This window comes from Rhagoletis pomonella, unplaced genomic scaffold (assembly GCF_013731165.1).
Source record: "Rhagoletis pomonella isolate Grant_MI unplaced genomic scaffold, Rhpom_1.0 Rhpom_scaffold_00010, whole genome shotgun sequence".
Lineage (NCBI taxonomy): Eukaryota > Metazoa > Arthropoda > Insecta > Diptera > Tephritidae > Rhagoletis > Rhagoletis pomonella.
Window position 1 is genome coordinate 16,679,420 of NW_023458564.1, and position 24,367 is coordinate 16,703,786.

At 32.9% G+C, this 24,367-nt stretch overlaps 1 protein-coding gene across 11 annotated transcripts in view; it reads left to right on the forward strand.

Moving 5' to 3' along the window:
• The window catches only part of LOC118746094 (potassium voltage-gated channel protein Shab), a 373,750-nt gene that overhangs the window by 251,456 nt on the left and 97,927 nt on the right, over positions 1–24,367 (forward strand). For 10 of the 11 annotated variants that reach the window (XM_036479860.1, XM_036479856.1, XM_036479862.1 and 7 more), the window contains 2 exons: positions 21,509–21,732; positions 22,052–22,519. In XM_036479860.1, coding sequence (XP_036335753.1) covers positions 21,509–21,732; positions 22,052–22,519 — 692 coding nt within the window. Of the gene's footprint in view, positions 1–356; positions 1,319–21,508; positions 21,733–22,051; positions 22,520–24,367 lie in introns of those variants that run through there. The other variant, XM_036479867.1, reaches the window with a different exon arrangement.

Here is a 24,367-nt window from a genome sequence, read left to right on the forward strand (position 1 = left end):
TACTTTTAAATTAAAACACTAACAACAAAATACTTGACAAAAAAAAAACAATTTTCATTGCAAACACGCTGTAAATGTGTTTGCCGATGCTTTCTTGGCGCCTCATCAACCATCAATAAAAAATATAAATATCATCATAACCACAACGAAAAACGAAAAAACTTTAAATTTAAATTTGAATGCGAAAAATTGAATCACCATGAAAATGGCTGCTGCTCACGCATACGTGCGCCAATTTCACTGGTGACGCCTAAAATCACGCCTCATTTTCGCCACACTCAATCCACACTTGCCACCTTCTGGTGGGCATAATTTTCCGGAAACCGCTTAATTGCATCTCCCACTTGATGGAACAGGTGAGAAGAATACACTAATCGAACAGCCGCCACCGCCAACGTTTAGCACGCCACGTCGACGTGCACTCTCGGCGCGCATACAGGAGTTGAATCGCAGTCTGCTGGAGGAGCGGGAGGCGCAAAATCAGAACAGTTCCAGCGATAATGAAGACAGCAGATAATTTTTACTCGCAATTCAGTCCTTTGTACATGGCTGCTCTCGGCAACGACCCTTCATGCTGATACAATAACTTCTGCTAAAAGCCATCCGTATACTAAATATAACACAGTCACACAGATAGATGCAAAGGAACGCACAGATACTAAATCAAATAAGTAGAGTTTGAAGTTCTTAGAAAAAAATGCGTAAATTTAAGTGTTGACAGCAAATAATACATATGAACACACACATATAAACCCAATACAAAACACCATTCCATTGAATACCCACACTCACAAATAATAGCAATTCAAGTATGTGAATGGTTTTGATAAATTTCCAACCTGTTGATCTCACCACACACACTTACGTACATACATACATCCACACCATTTAACATGCATACAAACCATACATACTCTTAGCGTTTGCCATTATCAATCAAAGTCAACTTGAGTACTTAAGTTCCGCAAAGCTTGTTGCCTGCCTATGAATTTTAGTACCAAATGCTTATCGCTACAAGGCTACCAAAATATTTATCAAAGCGAAGAAACAATAGCAATAGTAATAAATAGTACATGTATCTATATAAAAGGAATAAATAGAAAATGCCGAGACACAATTAAAATCCTAGGACCAACAAAGTAAATTTTAAGGTGCCCACACTCACCGATGTAACGTAACGCAACATATAAAATTTACTGTTGATAGAGAGAGAGAGAAGTACGAGTAAACGTCGCACGTACACGGCGGTGAGTTTTCATTTACATGGCGCTCTCATAAGTTTGATCGTGTCACTGACGTAAGCGTACGTTAAAATGTCCGCTGACACGATCAAATTTATGAGAGCGCCATGTAAATGAAAACTCACCACCGCGTACGTGCGTAAATTTTATATGTTGCTACGTCAAACAGACACGGCATACGTACACGTCGGTGAGTGTGGGCACCTTTAAAGCTCAAACAGTCAACGACTTAGCGTAGACGTAAATTGGCGCAGACACGATCTATGTACCTTATGGGATTCGCGTGTTAACGAAAACTCACCACCGCATGGCGGTGACGTTGCCGTTGCTTCTCTCTCTCTCTCTCTCTATCAATAGTAAATTTTATGTGCTGCTACGTACGTCAATCTACGTTTACGCTACGTCGTTGACTAACTGCGCTTTTATACTCAAATCGTTGTGCCCATAGCCATTAGTAAAGGACCGCATAAGCGCGCTTTTTATACAAATAAAGTTACATATGCATTATTCAACGTAAGCTTCCATTAGAAAATTTACTCTTCCATGAAAATCCTTTCCACTTAAATTGCGAGCTCGCAAAAGAAACATCTTTCCATTAGAATCTTGTATGTATTTGCAGAGCATTACGCTATATTTAAACAAGTGTGTATGTACTTTTATACATACACTTTTGTACGTATGTTTATAAAGAAGAAATTGATGTGTACTTAATTGAAATATACATGCATAAATGCCATTCCATTTACCAAGATAAGTGTATTCAAATAAAAATGACTATTAAATTCCAAGGCTTGAAAATAATGTATTTTATACACCAATAAATAAAACTAGGCTGCAAGTATGAGATACTTGTTTATAGTAATATATGTATAGTAGTATATTAAATTTTGCATACATTTGTATAGAGATTTATGTATGTAGTTTTTATGAAGAAGCGAAAAAATAGTAGTTGTAATTATAGTAGAGCCTAAGAAATGGCAGTGTATTCTAGTTAAGATGGCGAAATTATATAAATATTTATATTGGACTCATCGGCGCGAATGGGTGGATTGTGACCAAAAAGTTCTGTTCAGAAAAAACAACGTTACGCTAAAATGTCTCTGGATGCATTTCTGATTTATTTATACACTTGCCTCTCTGCCTAACGGATAATTCTGTAACAGCGCTGAACAGTCTACGCCATAAAATCTTCCTGGGAAGTTAAGGAATTTTGTAACAACAATCCGTTGATAAAGATATTCAACAAAGTTCATCCTGAATAAAGTTTTGACAGAAGAAGAGATAACTGCTGGATATGAAATATGCTTGGATTTTACATACATAGATATGTAGGTCCTGCAAAATGTTCGTATCGTCTGTAGAGAGATAGATAAATAACAACAAACAATAAAATTTTTGTTCAATTTTTAACAGGATATCAAAACCCAATTCATCCCAATTCACATGGTATAATTCCGTATTCATTATTTAGATTAGTCTTTTAACTTTGAATCTACCGAACGAACGTTTTGCGAATATTCTATTATTACTTCGATTCCCCTATTATGGTTGTTTTGTTCCTGCTTTTTTACCCTAGCCATGAAATATTTTTTTGCTGGTAATCCAAAAACATGTTCATAATTATTTTAGCTCATCGTATGCAGGGAAGAAACAGTCACCCTTGTAAGTCCTTGGTAGGAGCACTATTTGCCAAAGCGATCTTTCCAGGAAAAATCTGGTACCCACACATTTTAACTGAGTCATATTTAAATGATATGGCTCGCCCAGACATTTAGAAATATGTAAAGGGTGCTAACGGTACATCGATGTATCGAAAAGGTCGATATATGGGCAAAAAATACTGATGATATAAGGAATTAACTTTCAACATTCTATCATTTCAGCTCGGGGCTCATACACTTGAGTAGGAAAACCATAGCCCAGCACACTTTCCTTTACGCTTACTATTTTATATAAAGAGCGCATTTTTAAACCCTGCTTTTATAACCTTACTGAAGATCGCTCATAAGACATCCATATTTTACTTAGAAATATTATTTATTTAATAAGAAAACTACCGATTTCAATACTCACTAATTTCACGAACTAGAGAGAAAAATTTGAAAACACATAAGTAAGTGTCGCATTCGTAGGTTATCAAAGCAGGGTTAAGAAACAAAAAGTTTAAGAAAATTTTTCGTTGAGGAGAACCAGGATGCAACTAATATTTGCTGCTATATCTTTGACAAATAATATTCAATCCCAACTCAACTTATCCTGATTAAAGCACAGCCAATAACTAGGGTGTACTTTATATTGATAGGAGATATAAAGTGTTCAATTTCCGACAAAATTGTTTTGAAAATCTTCCAAATTAATATGTATGTATGTACTGAGCGTAATACCAAGCTATGATTTTTCTTTTTTGTGCGAGCTCAAAGCTTGTGTACTCGCTTCCATAAATAAAATTCTCCCTTCGTGATAGAAACCAGATTTATCAACCGACCGATTTCACAAAATTCGCAAACAAGCAATCTGAAAAAACGGAGGGTATATCCGGAATCAGCAGCCTACGTACGTACATATACGCTGGAAATATGAATACCGGTCATACCTTTATTTTTTGCTGTCGACCAAATCAATTTTATTAAAATAATAGTGCTATTCAGGATCTGGATTTTGCATATTTCGGGGCATTTGTAAATTCACAGCAATAAAATGCTAACGGTTACCATAGTAGCAAGCATAAAATTTGCAAATTTAAATCGAAGACATTATGTCGAATAATTAGGAACTCCACCCATTCGTGCTGCATATGCCTATCCAATGTAGCGAAGGACAAGCATGCAAATCAATAAATTCACTAAGTCATTGAATGCGTGTATGTATAAGTTAAGCTGTCACAAATATCAAAAACTCAATTGTGATTAATTCGTTTGTGAAAAAGTCCTAGGGTTATACACGTAAATACCAAATAAATGGGAGTATGACGCAACTAACTTGCATACATTAATACAAGTACATATGTACATGCGAAAATAACGTTTACAACCAACCTCCATTTGCCCCATACACACTGACCCACTCATATACATACATACATAACTAACTCGCGTTTAGGGACAAAACCTTTAATTATGCTCAAGTCTTGCTTATCTGACTAAAAAATGTCAATTCTTTCTTCTAAGTTTGTCTTTGAAGTCTGCAATATTTATATTCGTTTTTGCTTTATACTATAGTTTATACGATTATAAATCTCAAACACTTTTAAAGTGCATAAATATATAAATGGAATCAACTAAGTCAGCACTTGAAAAATTTCATACTCAAAATTTTGTTAAATGCCTCGCATTATATCGAGCCCTAACCGCCAAAAAGATGTAAGCGAATTTTTTTTTTAATTTCTATTATTTTTTATACAGAAATGCATCTATATGCACTAGGAACATTTCTATATCAAAAATAAAATTTTTTTTATAATTTCGCTTACATCTTTTTAGCGGTTAGGGCTCTATATGTATAAATTCATATGCACGATACAAAAACATTTGTGATTAGATATATTTATATATTGCGTTAGCCATAGAGAAATTATTTGAGCAATATGTGTGTTGTATCGGCTTTACCTGCAGCAGTACACATTTATGGTTATTTGTTTGAGCCTTTGGAAATGCTATTGCCGCACAATAGTATAAGGTCTTCATTTCGAAGTATCCTAAATGTCTCGTGCAAATTTTATTACAAATGTGCGCAGAAGATCTACATCCCGGAACTTCTTACCTAGTATAAAAACCTTACACACGATTTCAAAGTAAATAAAAGATGCATGGGGAAGGTATATAATATAATATATGCTACCGGTACCAAGAGGGAGGGGTACTTACTACTACTACGTCGATTCCTTGTCAAAGCAAAATCCAAAAAACAAAAATTTCAATTATGATAACTTCATTTAAGTAATTGCTATAGTGTTCAATTAGGCGAAGCTTGAAAAACTCTCGATTGAGATTATTATTTCCTTCATAATCGACTGACATTTTTGTCAGTCAATTCACTATAAAATCACTATAGCCTAGTAAGCCATCTTTTAATTCTATTACGGTTTCCATCTCTTTCTCGGTTGTTCGCAAAATTCAGAACAGCTTTATAAATTGTTTCGACGGTTAACAGAACTTACCTTTTATGTGTATTTGGTTGACTACAGCCGTCATCGATTCGCTAGCCGTTAGCGAGTGGCGAAACGAACGAACTCAATGAGGTACAACCAAACTCGCTATCGTCTATCCGTGCTAGCTAACTTTGTTGTTGCTTTCACATGCAAAATTCTTCTTTAAGCGACCGGAACTCAAACATAGCGAGCGAGAAGTGGCGAATCGATGACGGCTTACATGTCATAATGCAACATATTTTAGTTGGCAGACTTTAAAGATTTTTATTAAACATTTTGCCACATCTTTTTTTTTGTTCATTATACTGTAAGCTAGCTTTGAAAATTATTGAGTCAATGCTGCCTTACTCGATGGGAGTTATTCATGCATAACAGTGAGCTTAAGCTCAGACTCAGTTCCAGCCAGTGTTGCCGCGATTCAATTTTAGTGGTAGCCAAATTCCTTTAAAAAAAGGGCTAAAAAAGAGCTAAAAAAGTCGTTGTGGCTAAACATGGTAGCTAAAATTGTTTACTTACATATACGTATATAAGCATACACGCAAACATTTTCAATAAGTAATGGTATAGAAAAACAATGAACTCTTGAACACCAGATTGCTGGCTCCATCAAGTGATTTTACCATCATGCTCGAAGCATATAACTTACCAGCATGCTGCTACAATATTCATTTCTTTACAAATAAGGTCGAGGAAAGATCGAAATGATTAGAGCCGAAATTTCATAAGTTTTCTACCATTTTGTTAAACATTGTTTTTTTTTTTTTTTTAATTCACAACTGCAATATCGGGAACTTAATCCTCCACACACACGGCTTTGACTCATATAATTTCACCACTCACGACACCAGCATGCTGGTACAATCATAAAATTTTCAAATAGTTTTTGAAGTCGCACCAGCAGCTGGTACAATCACAACACAAGAACATACACGGTCCATCGACTTGATGGGCCATTTAACAAATTAAGCATATTAAGGGCCGTAAACTTATCTATTTTAAACTATAGTTAAATCGTTAATAGATAATTTTACAGCCCTAACACTTTTACAGTATGTATGTATGAAAACGTAAGGTACATACAATAAATATATGTATATATATCAGTCTTTCTTAGTTTAAAAATTCATCTCTTACATAAATGAAAAAACATTGATCAAATTAAGTATATACAACTTTTTCATGCCCAGTATGAATGAATTCTCCAAAGGGCTAAAAAAGGGATAGGGGCAAATTTAAATTTATGTGGTCAAAAAAGTATGTTGGAGCTAAATCTAGCCACCAAAGGGCTAAAACGGCAACACTGGTTCCAGCACTAATGAACGGAGTCGGAACTTATGCTCATTTCTTATGCCCAAGACGCAATGTTATTACAATTTATTTAAAGCGCATATCACCATTATGCACATTTTTTATTTAATTTACTATCGAGTACTAATTCCAGAGTAAAAACTGCAAATCAAGAGCCTTAAATTTTTTTAGCTTACAAAGTTTTAGACAAATGCGTATGTACATATGTATGTACATAATATGTGTGTACACATGTATGTATGGAAAAACCTAAAAATTAGAATTTATTACGATATACATTGCGATATTGATACATACGTTATACAATGCATACGTTGCATGAGTGTATGTACAAAAATGCCTTATTTATTGAACTAATTTTAGCCAAAGCAATTTTTGATATTTTAAACTAGCTTATATCTGAAAGCGATAATCAGTAAAAAAAGAACATTGCGAAAGATACAACAAAAATATGAGAAAAAATACGTATAGAATAAAATTCGAAACGCAATAACCCCATATAAATCAGTTCTTACGATATAACGAGATTAGATAACGTAAGTAGTATATATGCATGTATGTATAACATTCGCAATGTGCATGTATTGAAACTATGATATACACCAATTATTGAAACACTGTTATAACTCTTATATATATATATATATGTAAATGTACTAGCTAAATATTGTATACTTATGTATGTGTACATTTGTGGCGTGTTGTAAAATATAAGAAAATTTATGTTTTGTATCGAATCCGTTAGGTTCAAACCAAATTGAACAAAAACATGTTAAAAGGAAAAAACTCACAATTAATGTTTAGTTATATAATAAAGTTCAGTATATATATATATATATATATACATATGTGTGTATTGAATGTCAGCGTTGTAGCGTGTTAAATTCCTACCAAACCGAAATATATTGAATTTGTTTAAACAAATGAAAAACGTTGTTTTCTTAGGAACTTATATAGAGACAAAGCACAAAGTGTTACAAATTATTTAGACTAACCAATGATATATGGTTTTATGGATTACTTATTTTACTAATACAATTACGTAAAATTTTTGCAAATTTCTATCATCAAATCAGTTATAATGTTTAGCAAAGCATTAATAGCAGCGGTGAAGAAATATGTATCAAATACCAAACTAAGATATCGGTATATTATAATGTGTTTTCCTTATTAAACCTTCTTTAATTTCTATAAAGGACTAGTTTTTTATTTATTTTGGTTCGCTTAAAAATATTGATTGCTTTTTCCTTTTGTCTTGTTTCACAGCGTCAAGCAATTTGGAATCTGAATACAAATAAATACATATATATGGGACGTTCCATGTCAAACGGAACAAAGCTCTACCCAAAATTCTATGCGATAAATATTAACGTAAAGCATGTCAAAAGACTCGTAAATTTATAATGCCTCAAATAAAGCGTGGCAGAATTAAAATTTAAGTATTACATAAAGACTGCAACCCTTAGAAAACGTCATGTCCGTTAATGCGAAAATAAGTTTGTCATTCAGTTCGTTGAAACAGTTGTCAGTTATGAGATCAAGACGGTGATTTTCTACTATTTCTACGAAAAATAGTTTTTTTCTCCCTATGAAATGGATGGGAAACTTTAAGCGCTTTGAGCCACCTCCAAATCTTTTTTGATTGACCTTGCATAGTTTAGTGACTAAACTTTAGTCTTTAGGCTGTTCACACTTTTCTATGGGGTGAGACCGAGAACCTGAGATCTTTTCGATATAAGGGTCACCCTAATATACATACATATGTATGTATGTATGTATGCATGAATGCTACTATACAGTATGTCAATTAATTGATCACATGCCGGTACATAATGGAAGCCATTTTTTTTTTATATCCACCAATGTCAATAACCATCGCAAGGCAATTAAAAAATAAAATATTTTCTCTGATCTCTCAGACCGATTTGTCGGCTCACTCATTGCTTTGAAGTTTAGAGACAATAAGCATCCATTAAAAAAAAATATATATAAAAATGTGCGCAGATTTCTTTTGGTTTAAACCAAAGAAAAATCTGAAAATTCACTATCAAAATCAGCCTATGTTAAATTTTAACCTATCCTACCTACATACATATGTACGTAATGCTCATAGCTTTCTAACTGTCTGAATATGAACTGTAATATTCCGATACATTTCTAAATTTTTTCTTCGGGTTGTGGACCAACGTGAAGGGCTATTGAAAACACAAAGTGAAAATAAAATATTCTTTACAGGTAATTTTTGCAGGCCGAAAGAAAGTTTATACTTTTATCACACCTCAAGGTTCTCGATACTTAAACTGAAGCTTCAAATTTTCATGGAATACGCCTTACAGTTTCACTTTAGCTTTCCACTTTTTGCGTTTATGAAAATCATAGTGATCTCGGTCTTTCTAGAGGAAACTGAAGTGACTTATGAAATTTGTTGGTCAAATCTTCTAACGATATCATTGGACAGACCACAAACTTACTTTTAGGGGCATTCTACCATATTTAGATTTCTCACGATTATAATTATCTTATCGTAGTTGTTAGCGTAGTTTGTGATTTTACTTAAGCCTCTTCTCTAGAGCTTTCTATCAAATTTTAATATCTTCCAACCATGTTGAATTTAAGTGTATAGGATATTGCTGGGGTTTGAACTGCTTTATACACGTTATGAATCAATTCTGCATGTACGCCATTTTCTTTTATTTTATATATGGATAAATATTTGAACTAGGAATGTTAATCCCGGGATCCCGGACTTTTTAAGGTCTCGAAAATCCCGGGATTCTTGGCAAGTAATCCCGGGATTTTCGGGATTTGTAATTTGCACTGATGGAAATAATAGAAACTCATTTTCTTGACCAGTATTGGCTATATTTCTTTTTTTATTTAATAATTAATATTTTTTTATAAATATCTAGCTCATTTTACATATAACACCGCGCGATAGTAAATTTTAAAAACAAATCTTAATATATTGGCGAAACCATGGGTCAAATATAGTAAAATTGCTTTTTTAGTTTTTCACTCTGACGTCAGTAATTGAAAAATTATTTAAAAAATTCAGAGAAATGTGCTTAGAGAAGAAGTATGGGTGTAAAATTAATGAAGAAATATTGTAGAATTTAAACATATTCAAGTTTCTATTGCAGAAGAGCTGGTAAATATTGAAAATGTCATTTTAAAATTTTACTAGTGAGCCCGCATGCCGTTAAAACGCTCCAAATTGAATTTCAAAAAACCTAAAAATATTCCAAATATTAGTCACAGTTATAAGCGATCAAATTGCCATATTTCATCTAAAACCGTGTAGCCGTTTTTTTAGTGAAGAGAGGTCTCGCATAGTTCAGGTTTTTAATTTCACCAAATTTCAGATCACCCTTTACCGATAAAAAACATCTTAATAAAAAAAATAAAACTTTATCGCACATCTACAGGTTAAGGTTTTTAATTTGACCTCTAATTTTTGAAATGCAAAAGAACGCTGAAAATCGAATGACTATAACACAAAATACCTTCCCGTATAATACACGTACATATACCTATACTTTTAGACCGATATGTTTTTTTCGAAAAGGTGGCCAGCCTAATTAAAGATATCTTCAAACTAAAGCTTTCATAAAATTCTTTCGATTCACACCCATATCTAAATATTTCATAAAACTTGTGTTTACGTTAACTAAATTCGACTTTACAAACAAGTGGAAGTCCTTTGCAAAAGTTATTTCAAAGTAAAATCTTCTTAAATATCTTTTGCCTGACATTGTTACACACGTGTGTTTCAAAGCAGATGAACTAATTTGAATTTGATTGTTCAAACACGTTACAACCCTCCTAAATAAAGGTCAGAAATAAAGAGTTTTCAAACCTGATTCGATTGATACCCATCCTTTAATAATTCCTCGAATTTATTGAAAAATTTGAATGTAACTTTTTAAAGACGTGGCAGCCCTTTTCAAACAATCCAAATGTTCAGACTAAGTATTTCTAAGCAGTCTTTTGTTTGACTCCCGAATTTATATAATTCACATAAATTTTGCATTAGTTATTTAAATTAAACCTTTCAAACAGATGGCAGCCCTCTTGAAAATTATGTTCAAGCTAAACTCTTGTTAAGGCTCCTTTATCTAACATTGCGATACATATTTTAATTAAGTGATAAATTAAGTTGAGTTTGATTTTTTAAGCATGGGGCAACCCCACTAAATATAGTACAGAAATAAAGATTTTTGAAACCCCCTTAGATTGATACCCAAGTTTTAATAATTCATTTAACTTATTAAATGCTTTGAATTTAACTATTTACACAGGTGGCATCACCTCAAAAATAAAGATTTCTTAACACACTTTCGTTTGGCATTCATATTTTGATGTTTCATATAATTTGTGTCTAAGTTAACTAAATTCGACATTTCAAGCAGGTGGCAACCTTGTTCAAAATATTTTCAAAACTATTACCTTCTTAAAACCATTTCGTTTTGCACCCATATGCTGATACATACATACTTCTCTTACCTATTTCCCTTAGTTCAAATTGAATTCTATTTTTTAAACAGGTAGAAATCCTCCTATAGTTATGTTAAAAAACAACGCTTTCCAAAACCATTTCGGTTAATATCCATTTTGAATAATTGATACATTATTTTTTTAATTTGAATATAGAAAAGTTTTTAAAAGGTGGCAACTCTTTTCAAAAAAAGAAATCCTTATTGCACATCTACAGCCCGAGTCCTTTAATTTGACACCTCACTTTTGAAAATCGAACGAACGGTACGGATTTGATGGAATTGATGATTGAAAAATTCGATTTTAATTGTTCAACAGGTGGCAACTCTTTTCGAAAAAATAAAACCAGTTTGCACATCTACAGGCCAAGCGCTCTTTTATGCGGAACAAAGGATTCCTTCGCGTATTATATGCATAGATCCTTGAAATTTCGCAATATTTGTTCGAATTTCGTTCTTCTAATTTTGTCAGCTAAAAAATTACCTATTCGTCCTGGTGAATCCAAAAAATTTAAATTTTTTATGTTCTAAAAAAATTTCCTATTGCATTTGTTACCCATATTTTTATTCTACATTGCATTGAATTTTTTAATAAATTTTGGAATTATTCATGTCTTTGAAATTTCAATGTCCTTCAAAATAAATCCTGTGGTCAGAGAGAAAAAATATAAACGCCACTTTATATAAAAAAGTATGTTTCAAACCATGGTGCAATAATTACAGGTATTGTCTTTCTAGAGAGTTTTGCTTCACATCGAAATTCGTGCTCCCTTATTTTCATTTTGACGCAGTTCAATGTTGATTCTTTTACTTTCATTTGGCTTTGCTTTTTGTTTTCGCTCAGTTTAATTTTTATAATTTTTCAAAACAAAAGAAAAAACGTTTGAAATTAAGTGAGCCATACAAATTTTGAATTTATGTATTTACCTGCAAATTTTTTTCCGGCTTTTGCAAATTGAATAAGTTCTCTTTAAGATGGTTTGTTAAAAAAATACGTGAACATACGTATATGGTATAGGGGGTATGGAAAAAGGGTTATTTCCAGCAGTAAACGTTTTAGTGTGGGCAACAATGATACTTTTTAAATAAGGCAGATCGGAATATGCGCTCTCTGGGAAGACAACAAATGTAATTATTGTACCATGGTTTCAAACCCATTTATTTATTATTTATTTCATGGTAGGAGAGCTTCTCAAACAATATAGAAGCAATTTTTTCGATTCAAGTTGTTGAAAAGTAATGAATATCTAAATCCCGGGATTCCGGGATTGTGACAACGCCATCCCGAAAATCCCGGGATCGGAAAAAGCCGAAAAATTAACATCCCTAATATGAACTCTTTGTGTAGATCAGTCATGCCCAGCGCAGGGCACCTGCATATGGAATTCTGCCAGCGCAGGGCACTTGCTTATGGAGTTCTGCTGACGTTGGGCATGACTGGTGTAGATAATGTGTCAAATATTTGACATGCTGTATGTATGAAAATCGCTAAGTAAATAGTAAGTTGTAAATTCACAAACAATTAGCTAAAGATATTTAATAATAATTTTAAAAACGTAAGCCTTATCTTTTATTTGTGCACAAAATTTTTTATAATTTTAGTAAATTTTTTGTTTATGGGATTCGTAAATATTCTTGCACATTATGTAAAACTATTAATGAAGTTACGCGGCAATTTAATTTCTTCATTGATTTTTATAAGCTGCATATAGCAACAAATCAAATACGAGTATGTTCTCTTATATGGAGGAATGCGATTTTTAATTTTTCGTAATAATTGCATGTGCAACTAAAATCCATTCAAAATAAAAATTGCATTACTAAATAACTAACAAAACTAAAGGCCACTGCAATTTTTTGTAAATAAATATTTATTCTTATTTTAGTAATCAAATAATTTCACTGTGTAATGATTTTATTTGTCTGGCTATGTATGTACTTATATGAATTTTAAAATGTCTATGTATGGTACATTTGCATAAAAAACTGTTGTATGGTCTTCATATATTTCCTAGTCGTAACGAATCTATTGTTTATGAATTCATAACTGTAGCTACTCGTATCTTATGCTTCCGTCTTTATTACTTACCAACTACGTATGCAAGTAAATATGTGTAGAATCAGCTTTGCTTTACAAACATACCAAGTAAAATATGTGTGTATGTATCCTTAACGCATTCAATTATGTATGTATTTAAATTGGTTACAGGGATATCTATTTCTTCTACAAAGTTATGTATTTTCTCAATTACTAGTCTCCCCTCTCTCTCTTAGTATTTATGCCAATATAATTAATCATTTAATTTATGTTTTTTTTTTTAATTATACATATGTATATACGAGGGTGACTGAATAAGTTCGTGACTTCGCAGCCCGATGTACACAATTTGAGCATTATCGTGCATTATGTCAGAGGAATAACACTTTCTTTTTCGTCAAATTCAGACATTTTTTTTTATTTAAAGCGCAGGTCCAAGGATTCCAGAAAATTCTCACCATAACCCTGTTATCCGACCGACCTACTTATCCTTCCGCCTTTCAAAATTTGCCAACTCAGCCAGAATCAGTAAACCACTTCCTTACGTTTGAAATCATAAGAATAGAATTTTCGAAACCAAAGTTTATGCACTTGCCTACTTTAACTGACAGGAAACACAAACGGCAGACAGCAGTTGACTGGAGCAGTAATTTAATACAACTTTTGAAGAGATATAGTGATCTCCGAAATTGGAGCTATAACTTATACCGCTTAGACTTTCAAATAGTGATATAGAGCTCAATAGCCTTAGGCAGATAATTAAAAAGATCACGAACTAATTGATCCATCCTCGTATCTGTTCGTTTATAGTATGATACTTAGAAAATAAAAATTAATTCTTATGTCATATTTTCCCGAATTAAAATGGGCTCCCATATACTCTTACAACTGAAAGTGGACAATTATTGACCAAGTAAAACATATATAATTTAATTATTTTGAGTGCTAATAGATACTAACCATGTTTTTGAACCATAACATTGTAGAACTTTGCAGCTACAACCAAACTAACAATTAAATTTCCTAATATGGGAAAACATTTTCATAAAATCTTAGATACATGACGCATTTCGGAAACATATTTTTCCGAAATTTTCAATTCAATTGAGATCATTTCATATTTCACCGATTTTATCTTAAATTACAAAATACTTATAGGAGATACCGAGAGCTTATATTTACTATATGTACTTTTAATCCAATATGTTTGAAACAAGAAGTGTTTTATATAAAATAAGATCTTAAGCAGCGTAGAGAAGAGTCAGTTTCACAAATTTCTTATGAATTTATATATATATATATATATATATATATATAGGGTGCCCATCGAATTTTTTTGTTTGAAATTTCAAGACCCTACCCCTTAATTTCCTTCCTTTTTATGAGAAATTTTATTGCCTATTTTTATAGATTTAAAAAAAAAAAATCATTTAGAGGTCGCGACGCACAGTGTTTCGACTATATAGAGGCAGGTGGAAATAATATTAAACCTACACCGATTTCACTGAAACTTGACATGTGCTCTAGTTTTACTTAGAAATAGAGAATTATGAAATTTTGTAAAGATGGAATAATTCCCACGCCCTCTGCTCTTGTGGGCGGAAACATTAAATTTCATCCGATTTCGATGAAATTTAGTTCGTAGTCTTTATTTTATCATAAGAACCTAAATATAAAATATGGGGAAGATTGGATCACTATAACGTCCAAAACTCCCAAAAAATGTTGGCCCAGTCATTAAATGTGATGGAATTTTGGCTAATTTTTGTTTCCTGCTTTCCACTCGCACAAAAAAAGGTTATAGGTACTATAAAATGACTTAGGTGTAAATACTCGCTTTTTCCCAATGTTTGGTGAGATTTTTTCACCGTTCGAAAAATTAATTTCGCGAAATTATGCAAAAGACGCTGAAAATCAAAAATTAAGAAAACCAAAAATTATATATATTTGCAAAGTCGCGCGCAAAGATCAAATTACATATTCGAAAACTACATAAATTCCTTTAAAACATTCGTCTAATTTCAAGACCTGACGGACTGGTACTCACACTTTTTTTTTTACTAATAATCTTTAGCATCTACATATCATAGTAAATTTTTTGGTAAGAAAATAGGAAAGTACCAATAAATGATAAATACCTTACCCTGAATATTCCACGACATTTAAACAATTGATTATAGTTGAAAAAGAAACACTTTCTTTAAAGGGTTAATCGCCAAAGGCAACTAAACTGATTAGTCGGTATGGCGCAAATTCCCCTTTTTTTTTTGGAAATTTATCGTTCGTGAAGAAGAGGGGGAGTAAATAATATAAAATTTGGTATTTATGACTTTTACTTTTCCCTCTCTAAGCCCAACCGGTTTTTTTTATCAACTGTCACCATGACTTTTTTTCTACCTGCCTCCATATAGTCGAAACACTGTGCGACGTGTCATTTTAGGTCAGAAAGAGCGGTTTTGTAGATTTATCAGTTTTTGAATGACTAGTATTCATTCAATTTTAAAGATCGAACATTTTGTGAGAAGAGAATCTATAGACCTTTAAAATGATGTATGATAACTTATTATCAGACTTGGATTGTCGTGATTTTTAATCGGGCAAATTAAAAAAAAAAATGTTTCTTATTTTTCTAAGTTTTGACCATCACTTATTTCCACATTCCACACGTAATCACCGTCTTGCATATTTTTGATATCGAACAAAACCTACTTTTTATTCGATTGCAAAATATGGGGTATCAGTTTATTTGCAAATAGATTTAATTGTAGTTAGTACTACATATTTTGAAATTGTGGAAATAGGTGATGGTAGAAACTTAGAAAATAATAATTTTTTTTTTCTTTTTTTAATTTGCCCGATGGAAATTCCCGACAATCTAAGTCTGACAGTAGATTATTATCCATCGTTTTAAAGGCCTATAAATCCAGTTCTCACGATATGATCGATCTTTAGAATTCAATGAAAACTAGTCATTCAAAAACTAATAAATCTACTTTCTGACCTAAAATGATACGCCGCGACCTCTAAACGATTTTTAAAAAATCTATAAAAATAGGCAATAATATTTCTCATTAAAAGGAAGAAGATTAGGGGGTAGGGTCTTGAAATTAAAAAAAAAATTGATGGGCACCCTAATATATATATATACCTTATTAATATTTCCGGCACTTTTATATTTAATTCTTGTGGCATTCTGTTTGCAGTATCAGAATATTAACTACACGACATTTCTATGCCTGAAATAATACTAAAGATATGTATAATGAAGTGTATTCAAACAAGTTATATGAAATTCATTAGTGGTAACATGATATGCTAAGCGGGGCCCTTGATTGCACCTTCTTATTAGTACCCAGAAAGATGTCGATTTGTTTTTTAGTGGTAATATTTTTAAATCTGCCTTGCTGGTAGTGTTTTAATATATTAATTTTATATTTAGTCTAAATGGCTTTGTGAACTTAAATATATATGTAAAAATATTGATAATTAACAATGAGTCAAATTAAAACAAAGTACAGTGAAAGATCAAACGGCCTAATCAAATTCTTTTAAGGTAAAAAGGTTTAATTACTACAGTTTTCCATTGGAAACCATTAACAAAAACTTTCCCTATGATTTAAATATTGCGCAGGCCATACATTGAACCTTTGTCTTACCTAGTGGTAGTATGCACCTCTCTGATCACTTGCAATGAACGCTAGCTTAGCCGTTTTTCCGATTATAATAGAATAAATAAATATGTATGCACTTATATATAATCTCTCGGTATAAAAATCATATTAAAGTTTCCATTAACTCGTTAGCAATACGCTAATTATCATGAAACTGCCACTAAATTATAACGGTTTTTTTCAACAAATTATTTGTTTTGCCAGTTACAGTGTCTTGAAACAACGAATTTGTTTTAGGTCTACATATTTAGTAACTTGAGTGGAAAGTTAAAAAAGCTTGATTAAGGTCTTAGAAGTTATATATATGTACACGTTTTTATTTTAAATAAATTGCTACGTAAATAAATTGCTTAAGTAAATATATTTGTTTTCCTACTAGGTTTTTTAACTACAAAGCTCAAAATTTTTAATTAACTAAAATACTGAAACTTTTACATAAACACTCCGAACAATTTTTCAAAAGAAAATTATATACATAGGTACAGTTTTAGATGACTTTTAAAATACATATAATTTAAGAACTAAACAGAAATCTACGCAACTTATGCGAACAGTCTGATAGTATCTTAACTAACAAATATAAATACTATTTTTTTTTTTACTCTTCATAACAAGATTTTTTATTTCTCTCCTTTGACCGGAATTAATTACATCCAACATGAGAAACAGAAGGGCAGCGAATTCTAGACTAAACTGAGAATAAAGATGTGTTTGATTCGTAGCTTAATTTCCGATTGATGGCAGTGATTCAATATTTTATTAATTTATTTTTGAATTGGATCCGATAATGCTGCACAATATTTCTCTGTCTATCTTCCTAAGATTCCTTCACCTGCGTTTCAAAATAGAGGCGTTCATTTTCGGGGCATTTAAACCCGCTGTTATTTTTACTTACATACATACTATGTATGTACACATATATATGCAGCATTTTACGTGAAATGTCGAGAGTAAAAATGAATATCTCGAATCACGCCTGGGAGACCTGGAAAAATTATTATCGTATTTGGTGGTAATATAACCCGAAAATAATGTTAAGACTTTTTTTTATTTTAAGGGGGACAATTTTATGAACTTTGCTTGTCACCGCCCACTCTTTAATTTTTCCCCGTGGTTTCAGCTTTATAAATGATAACAGTTTTACTTTAAAATAAAGTGCTTTTTCATATTCAATTTTCATCTTTGTATAATTTTCAATAATTTACATGTATGTACATACATATGCGACGTTTTATGTCAAACGGACCACCCGCGTACCAAAACTTTAAATTAAAGGATAAGTCTGTGTATACAATTTGCGAAAATTCAAATTTACATCTTATATGTATCGTCTGCAGATACGTTTGAGGTATACAAATTGCATATACGCCTTCGCCTCTCAATTATTGGGTAAGAAAACGACGCTTTTTTAAAGCTTTCATAAAATTTATCCCCTCAAATTTAAGGAATACAGGTGATCCCATGAATCAATGGTACGAAACGTTCCAAATGTACCATAGAAAAAGGAATAAGGAGATCCATGCTTATTTGTTTTTAGAACTTTTTGAACACATACTTATTATTCCTTGAATAAAGTCAAAGACTCAGAAATGTATTAGTAAACATGAAAATTTCACATAAAAATGCTGCTGTCTTTTGGAGATTCCCTTTTATATCTACTGCCTCTTGCCAATAAGCTTTTTTTTTATTTTTATAAGTAAGAATATCCAAGAATCTAATGGTGATTTCGTTTCTTCCAAAAAATGTTGCCCTTCCCCGGTGCAAAATATGTTTGATGTTACACTCAACCCTGTAAAAGGGCATGTTTTTGCCTTCTTGTCCTTGCCTAGCTCACGCATTTCATAATATTGTCGTTTTAAACAGACATCTGATTTTCAGGGCAACCATCTCCCCTGACAAAGCTTCACAGGGCAGAGAATGACATTTTAAGAAACGAACACAAAATTTTCGCACCCTTTACCACGCTGTGACAAATCACTTTCCCGTAATTGCTTGTTAAATTAAATTATTATTTTTTTTTAATGAAATATGAGCAGAAAATAATGTTACTCATACGCCATGTGTGTACATATCATCACGTTTAATCAAACTTAGTAGGAAACAAGTAATTTTTAGCACAAAAAAAACCGACTTAAAAAAAATATATTTCATGATCCAATGAGAGACGTTACCTTTCCGATGCAAATAGAATTATTGAAATCGGTTGACGTGGTCCAAAGTTATACGGTAACATACAAAAAAAAAAATATATATATATTCCGACGAACTGATAACCTACTCCTTTTTTGGGAGTCGGTTAAAAAACCGCAATTCGGTAGAAATTTTTCGCTCTAAAAAATATATTTCTTCCATCTCGATCCGATGGGCGAGAATCTTTAGTGATATTACACCGTGCAGCAAAAACAAAAAAATTTCAAAACCACGACAGCCGAATCTACATAACCGGAACGATTCAGTTTTATATCTGGCCAAGGACTGTCACTCCAGCAACACTTCCCAAAAACTCTTTGAGGAATTTGTATGCTGTTACAACAACAACATCTATATTCTCACGAAGCTATGGGCGAAATATATTAAAACTGCGTTTTTAGTTTTCCTCTATGATTTTTTAAAAAGAAATTGTAGTTTCAACGATATGATTACTTCCAAAAATTATTTTTAAAAAAATCAGAATTAAAAAAATGGAACTGTTTGGTTCACAAGGACGAATAGGTACCCAAAATGCCCTTTTAAATATTTTTTTTTTTTTGTAAAGCTTATAAAACTAGAAGGATCAAATTCGAAGATGAGGTCAAGTATGTATTAGTCCCTAGCATATAAGGTAAAATTAGCTTAGCTAGCATATAAGTATAAAATTTTGAAATGACATTTTCAATACCTTCTCATCCTTCTGCACCAAAAAATTTGATTTGCTTTAAGTCTACAGAAATTTCCATTTAGTTTTATATTGTTTTTCTAAGTACATTTCACTGAATGTTGTAAACAATTTTTTGAAGAATTCATATTTTTTCAAATTTAAAAGTCCATTTAAAAAATCCTGACGTCACAAAGGAAAACGAAGTTTCACTATATTTGGTCCATGGTTTGGCGAATATATTGATTTTTTGTGTGTAAAATTGACTATCGCCCGTCGCTGTTAGCAGAGAGGCGCTAAAATCAATGATTTTAATTAATGTAAAATTTTTCCTGAAAGTTGAGAGATTTCATTATTGCAATCAACATACTCTACGACCAAGACAGCTATTATTTATCCGTTAAGGAATTGAGGCTACACCTAAAAGGTGCTAGAAGGGCTTGCCTGTTGATGAAACAAAATTTGTTTGCTTTAAGCATTTTTTTTTAATTCAAGCAATATTGTCCTACTCACATAAGAACCTTTCTAATAAGTCAAATGTAGGTATGTATCAGTGCACAAAGCATTATAGTTCCAACTTTTTTCGTAATATACCAGTAACCGTACTAAATCATAAAGTAGTGTAGGCATTGCCTTTAAGAAGAAAAATACTGTGTTAATCCTAAGTAAAATATTTAGTATTTGTGGATATAGTACATAACTAAATTTCCGATAACCCCTTAGTACTTAGCTACTTTTTGTATGTTAATACTTGATATGAATAATCAATGTTCTAAGCTGAGTTGTGAACAACTTTATATAATCATTTAGACGTTTTTAGTGCATTTTTTACTAACATCTAATGCGGCTATTAATACTTATACCATACCTCGATTGCAATATTTGTTTAAATAGATACTAAATACACAAAGAGTAAATATATATGTATCTACATAAATATTTGTGTCTATTGGATATTTTTGTCCCTACTATCGTTGTACATCTACAAAAGTAACAAAATTATTTTATGTCGTCTCATCAACGCTCAATGTTGTTGTAAGTTGTTGCACTGTCTCTGCCTAAGAGACAAAAAACGTTTAAACATAGACGATTAACTGGATCAATTCTTTCAAATCCTTTCTTTTCATTTCCGCTCCACTGAACTGAAAAAAATAAATACAAATTTCTGCGAAAATAAAATTCATGAATGTGCGAATTAAAATATATATTCAAATTGTTTGCTTAAATATGATGGCTGTAACAACGCAAAATGGCGAAAAACCTGTATCTAAATTCATACAAACTTAATACAAACAACCAATTTTAAAATAACGCAAACTTGGATTTTCTGAATGGCTTTCATGGATGATTGCGTATTGCAAACGACAACAATCTCATATATACATACTTAATTGCTGATGCGGTCCTTCATTACAAACAAATCAATCAATCAACCAAAACGCATTGAATCATCAACCACCATCGATATCATCAAACAACAAACAATCTTTACAAATGCATCTGTTTGTTAATTCAAAACATTCATGCCACTCAAATTCATTCGCGCTTGAATAATTGCACTCGAAATAAAAATGAAAAAAAAAATCGCATAACCACCGCTGGCCACATGCCCGACCGTCACACTCGTGCACGATACAAAAAACCCAATCGATTTAATCGAACGCTTACACACGCCCCACCACCACCCCCACACTCACATACGCGATCATCATAATTTAAAACAAAATAAAAAAATAAAAAAATATATGCAAATTAGAAAAGCGCGAAAGTCGCAATAGATCAATAAAAAATTGGCATCGTTTAACCCACGCGCTACGACGGTCCTCCACAGGGCACAATCTCTCACAGACCGATGGGAATAGCACCGAAGACGGCGAGTCAACCAGCGGCGGCGGCCGCAACCCGGCCACCACCGGCGCCGGCTGCTACCGGAACTTCGATCATATGGCCAATCTGAGGAATTCGAATATGACGCATCACGTAAGTTTGACATTCGGGACTCTCAATTATCCCGTTTACAAATGTATGTGTACGTGCGTATGTATGTATGTATGTCCAGCCACCTATGTTGTGTGAGTAAACTACTTATGTATGTATTCAACTAACTTCTTCGTATCTTTTACATGGACTAACTAACATTTGCTTCAAAAATATCTGTGCTGTTTATAACAGTACTGTTTGTGATTATTCATCTATCTTACCATTAAATGCATTGCCATGCAACAACTACCTGTATTTCCCACCTTTATAATGTTGTTTTTTATTCTTTATGGAATTCCATGCCATCTCTAACGCATAGTTTCGTCCATCTGTACCTGACCAGGAATCAGTTCCTCCATATAGTTATGTCGATACTCCGAATGCCCACCTAACGTCCATGACGGCCATGGAGAGCTACAAGCGCGAACAACAACAACGCCAGCTGCAGCAGCAATTGCTACGCGAACAGCGTGAGAAGCTGGAGCAATTGGCGCAGCAGCAGGCGGATACCCTCCTCACCACATCCGTTGCACCCTTACTGAGCACAGCAGCATCAGCAGCGGTTACAACAACAGCCGCCGCTAACACCTTGCCGATAATCACGGCTAATGGCGGTGCGAGTGTGCCAAGCGGAGCCGGTAATGCGGTTGGCTCGGGCTCCAACACCGCGGCGGCGGCAGCAGCCGCAGCAGTGGACGATACTGCTGCCAACTCCTCACAGGCAGGTGATAGCGTGTCGCTGGTGCCATCCGGTCCACGGCCATTGCAAATGATGATAGCACCTGGGGTAAGTGCAGTTGAATTTGTAATTAACACATACAGACATACATGCTACATATTTATAACACAAGCAGTTATGCAGCACTTCACACACATACATATGTACACGTGCAAACACACACTTATTGCGGCTAAGACCTTAATCTCAATGCGCTAATCTCGCATAGCCGAACATTAACCACCAACGAAAAGTAAGCACCCAAATAGCACTCGAGAATGGCGGAAGATGATCTGCTCGAGGGGGAGTTTACTTGTACATTTCCTCCTATTAATATTAAATTAGGTTGTAGTACATCAAAAAGTAGCCTTATCTTTCTTATTTAGTTTAGAAATTAGCCGTTACATATTGAAATGCATTTGAAAAAGTTTTTAAAGCCCAGGCCAAGGCGAATTAGTATAAGGTGATAGCTTTGGCGGCATAAACTGTCAAAATCTGTAAGAGTGTGTGTAGAAATTCAAACAAAATGTTTTAATTTGATATCAGAAGCCGTGCGGCGAAACACATACACAAAATCAGCTGAGCTAGTAACACCACCTTATATAAATTCGCCTTGGCCCATGCACTTCCACTTCCATACACGAGACTCATATGTATGAATTGTCAATTTTTGTAAGAGTTCGAGGTAGTTTTAAACACCAACTGCACGCTTCAAGAATTCCTTTTAAGACCGAATTTCAAAAGAGATGGAGTAATGTCTTCTTTCTTGGTACTTATTAGAAGTTTTTTTCGTTCAAAAGATTTGTCTTTATATTGAAAATATTTCGTTAATGATAAATCATTTATAATTATGAAGCTAACAAAACAGCCACCATATTAAGACCTAAAATAGTCTAGCAATAAGTCTATGCCATAAATGTTAGCCCGCACTATTATAAATATTTAAATCAAGCTTCTATATTCCGAACTAAAATACTAGTTACGTCCTCTGCAAATCGCGCACCTAATCAGAGTCGTATACTCGTTTCCCAATTCTGCAGCATGATACTATTGTGCCGATTGTGCATATCGTCACTAGACACGAATAAAGGCGCGAGCTCAACATTCAAATATACCCTGCAGCAAAATTTAGAGACAGTCTGGCAAAGCGCTAGTTCCGCCCTACAAATTTAAGAACTGTCTCTGAACTACTGCAAAAGGGATGCAGAGCTGGACGGTTGAAACTCAAATGTTGCTAGTTGCGCAGTCATCAATGTTACTCATCCTGGTCATGCGAAAGCTGACAAAAGCTGCACAAATGTACTATACTATATTCTTTCGATTTTTTTAGACCCTAAAACTAATAGCAAAATATAACCATAAAATTTAGTTAAGTTACACTTAACAGCAAAAGTCTGCGTACACCATTTCATTTTTAAATATTCACAATATATTGAGAGTTAAAATTTGTTTGTTATTATTTTATAAAAAAAATTGATCATGTTTAAAACAAAATCACATAAACCGTGTTTTCAAACTTTATGCGAAACAAAGGAAAATTTATCGATTTGTCATCAAAATGTTCGACTTTTCAATCAGATTTAAAAAAAAGATAAACAAAAGTGTGTAGTTATGCAGTGCTTTTTTTTTTAGTTTCCAATGTTTTGCATTTTAAATTGGTTTCAACATGTACATACATATGTGAATATGTATCGCCCATTCGAACATTTATCCTGACGCGCAAGCCTCTTTCTAAGCCTAAGCACTAGGCATAAATCTAAACAACCTAACCTAACCTGATAATATGAAAATACGAATTCTTTGAAGATAAAAAATTAATCCATTTCTTCTAAACAATTGTTGCATTTTTCATACAATTCATTCATTCTCAGGTGCTATTCTGGTGCAAACTTAAAGTTTTAGCATTACAAAAAATGA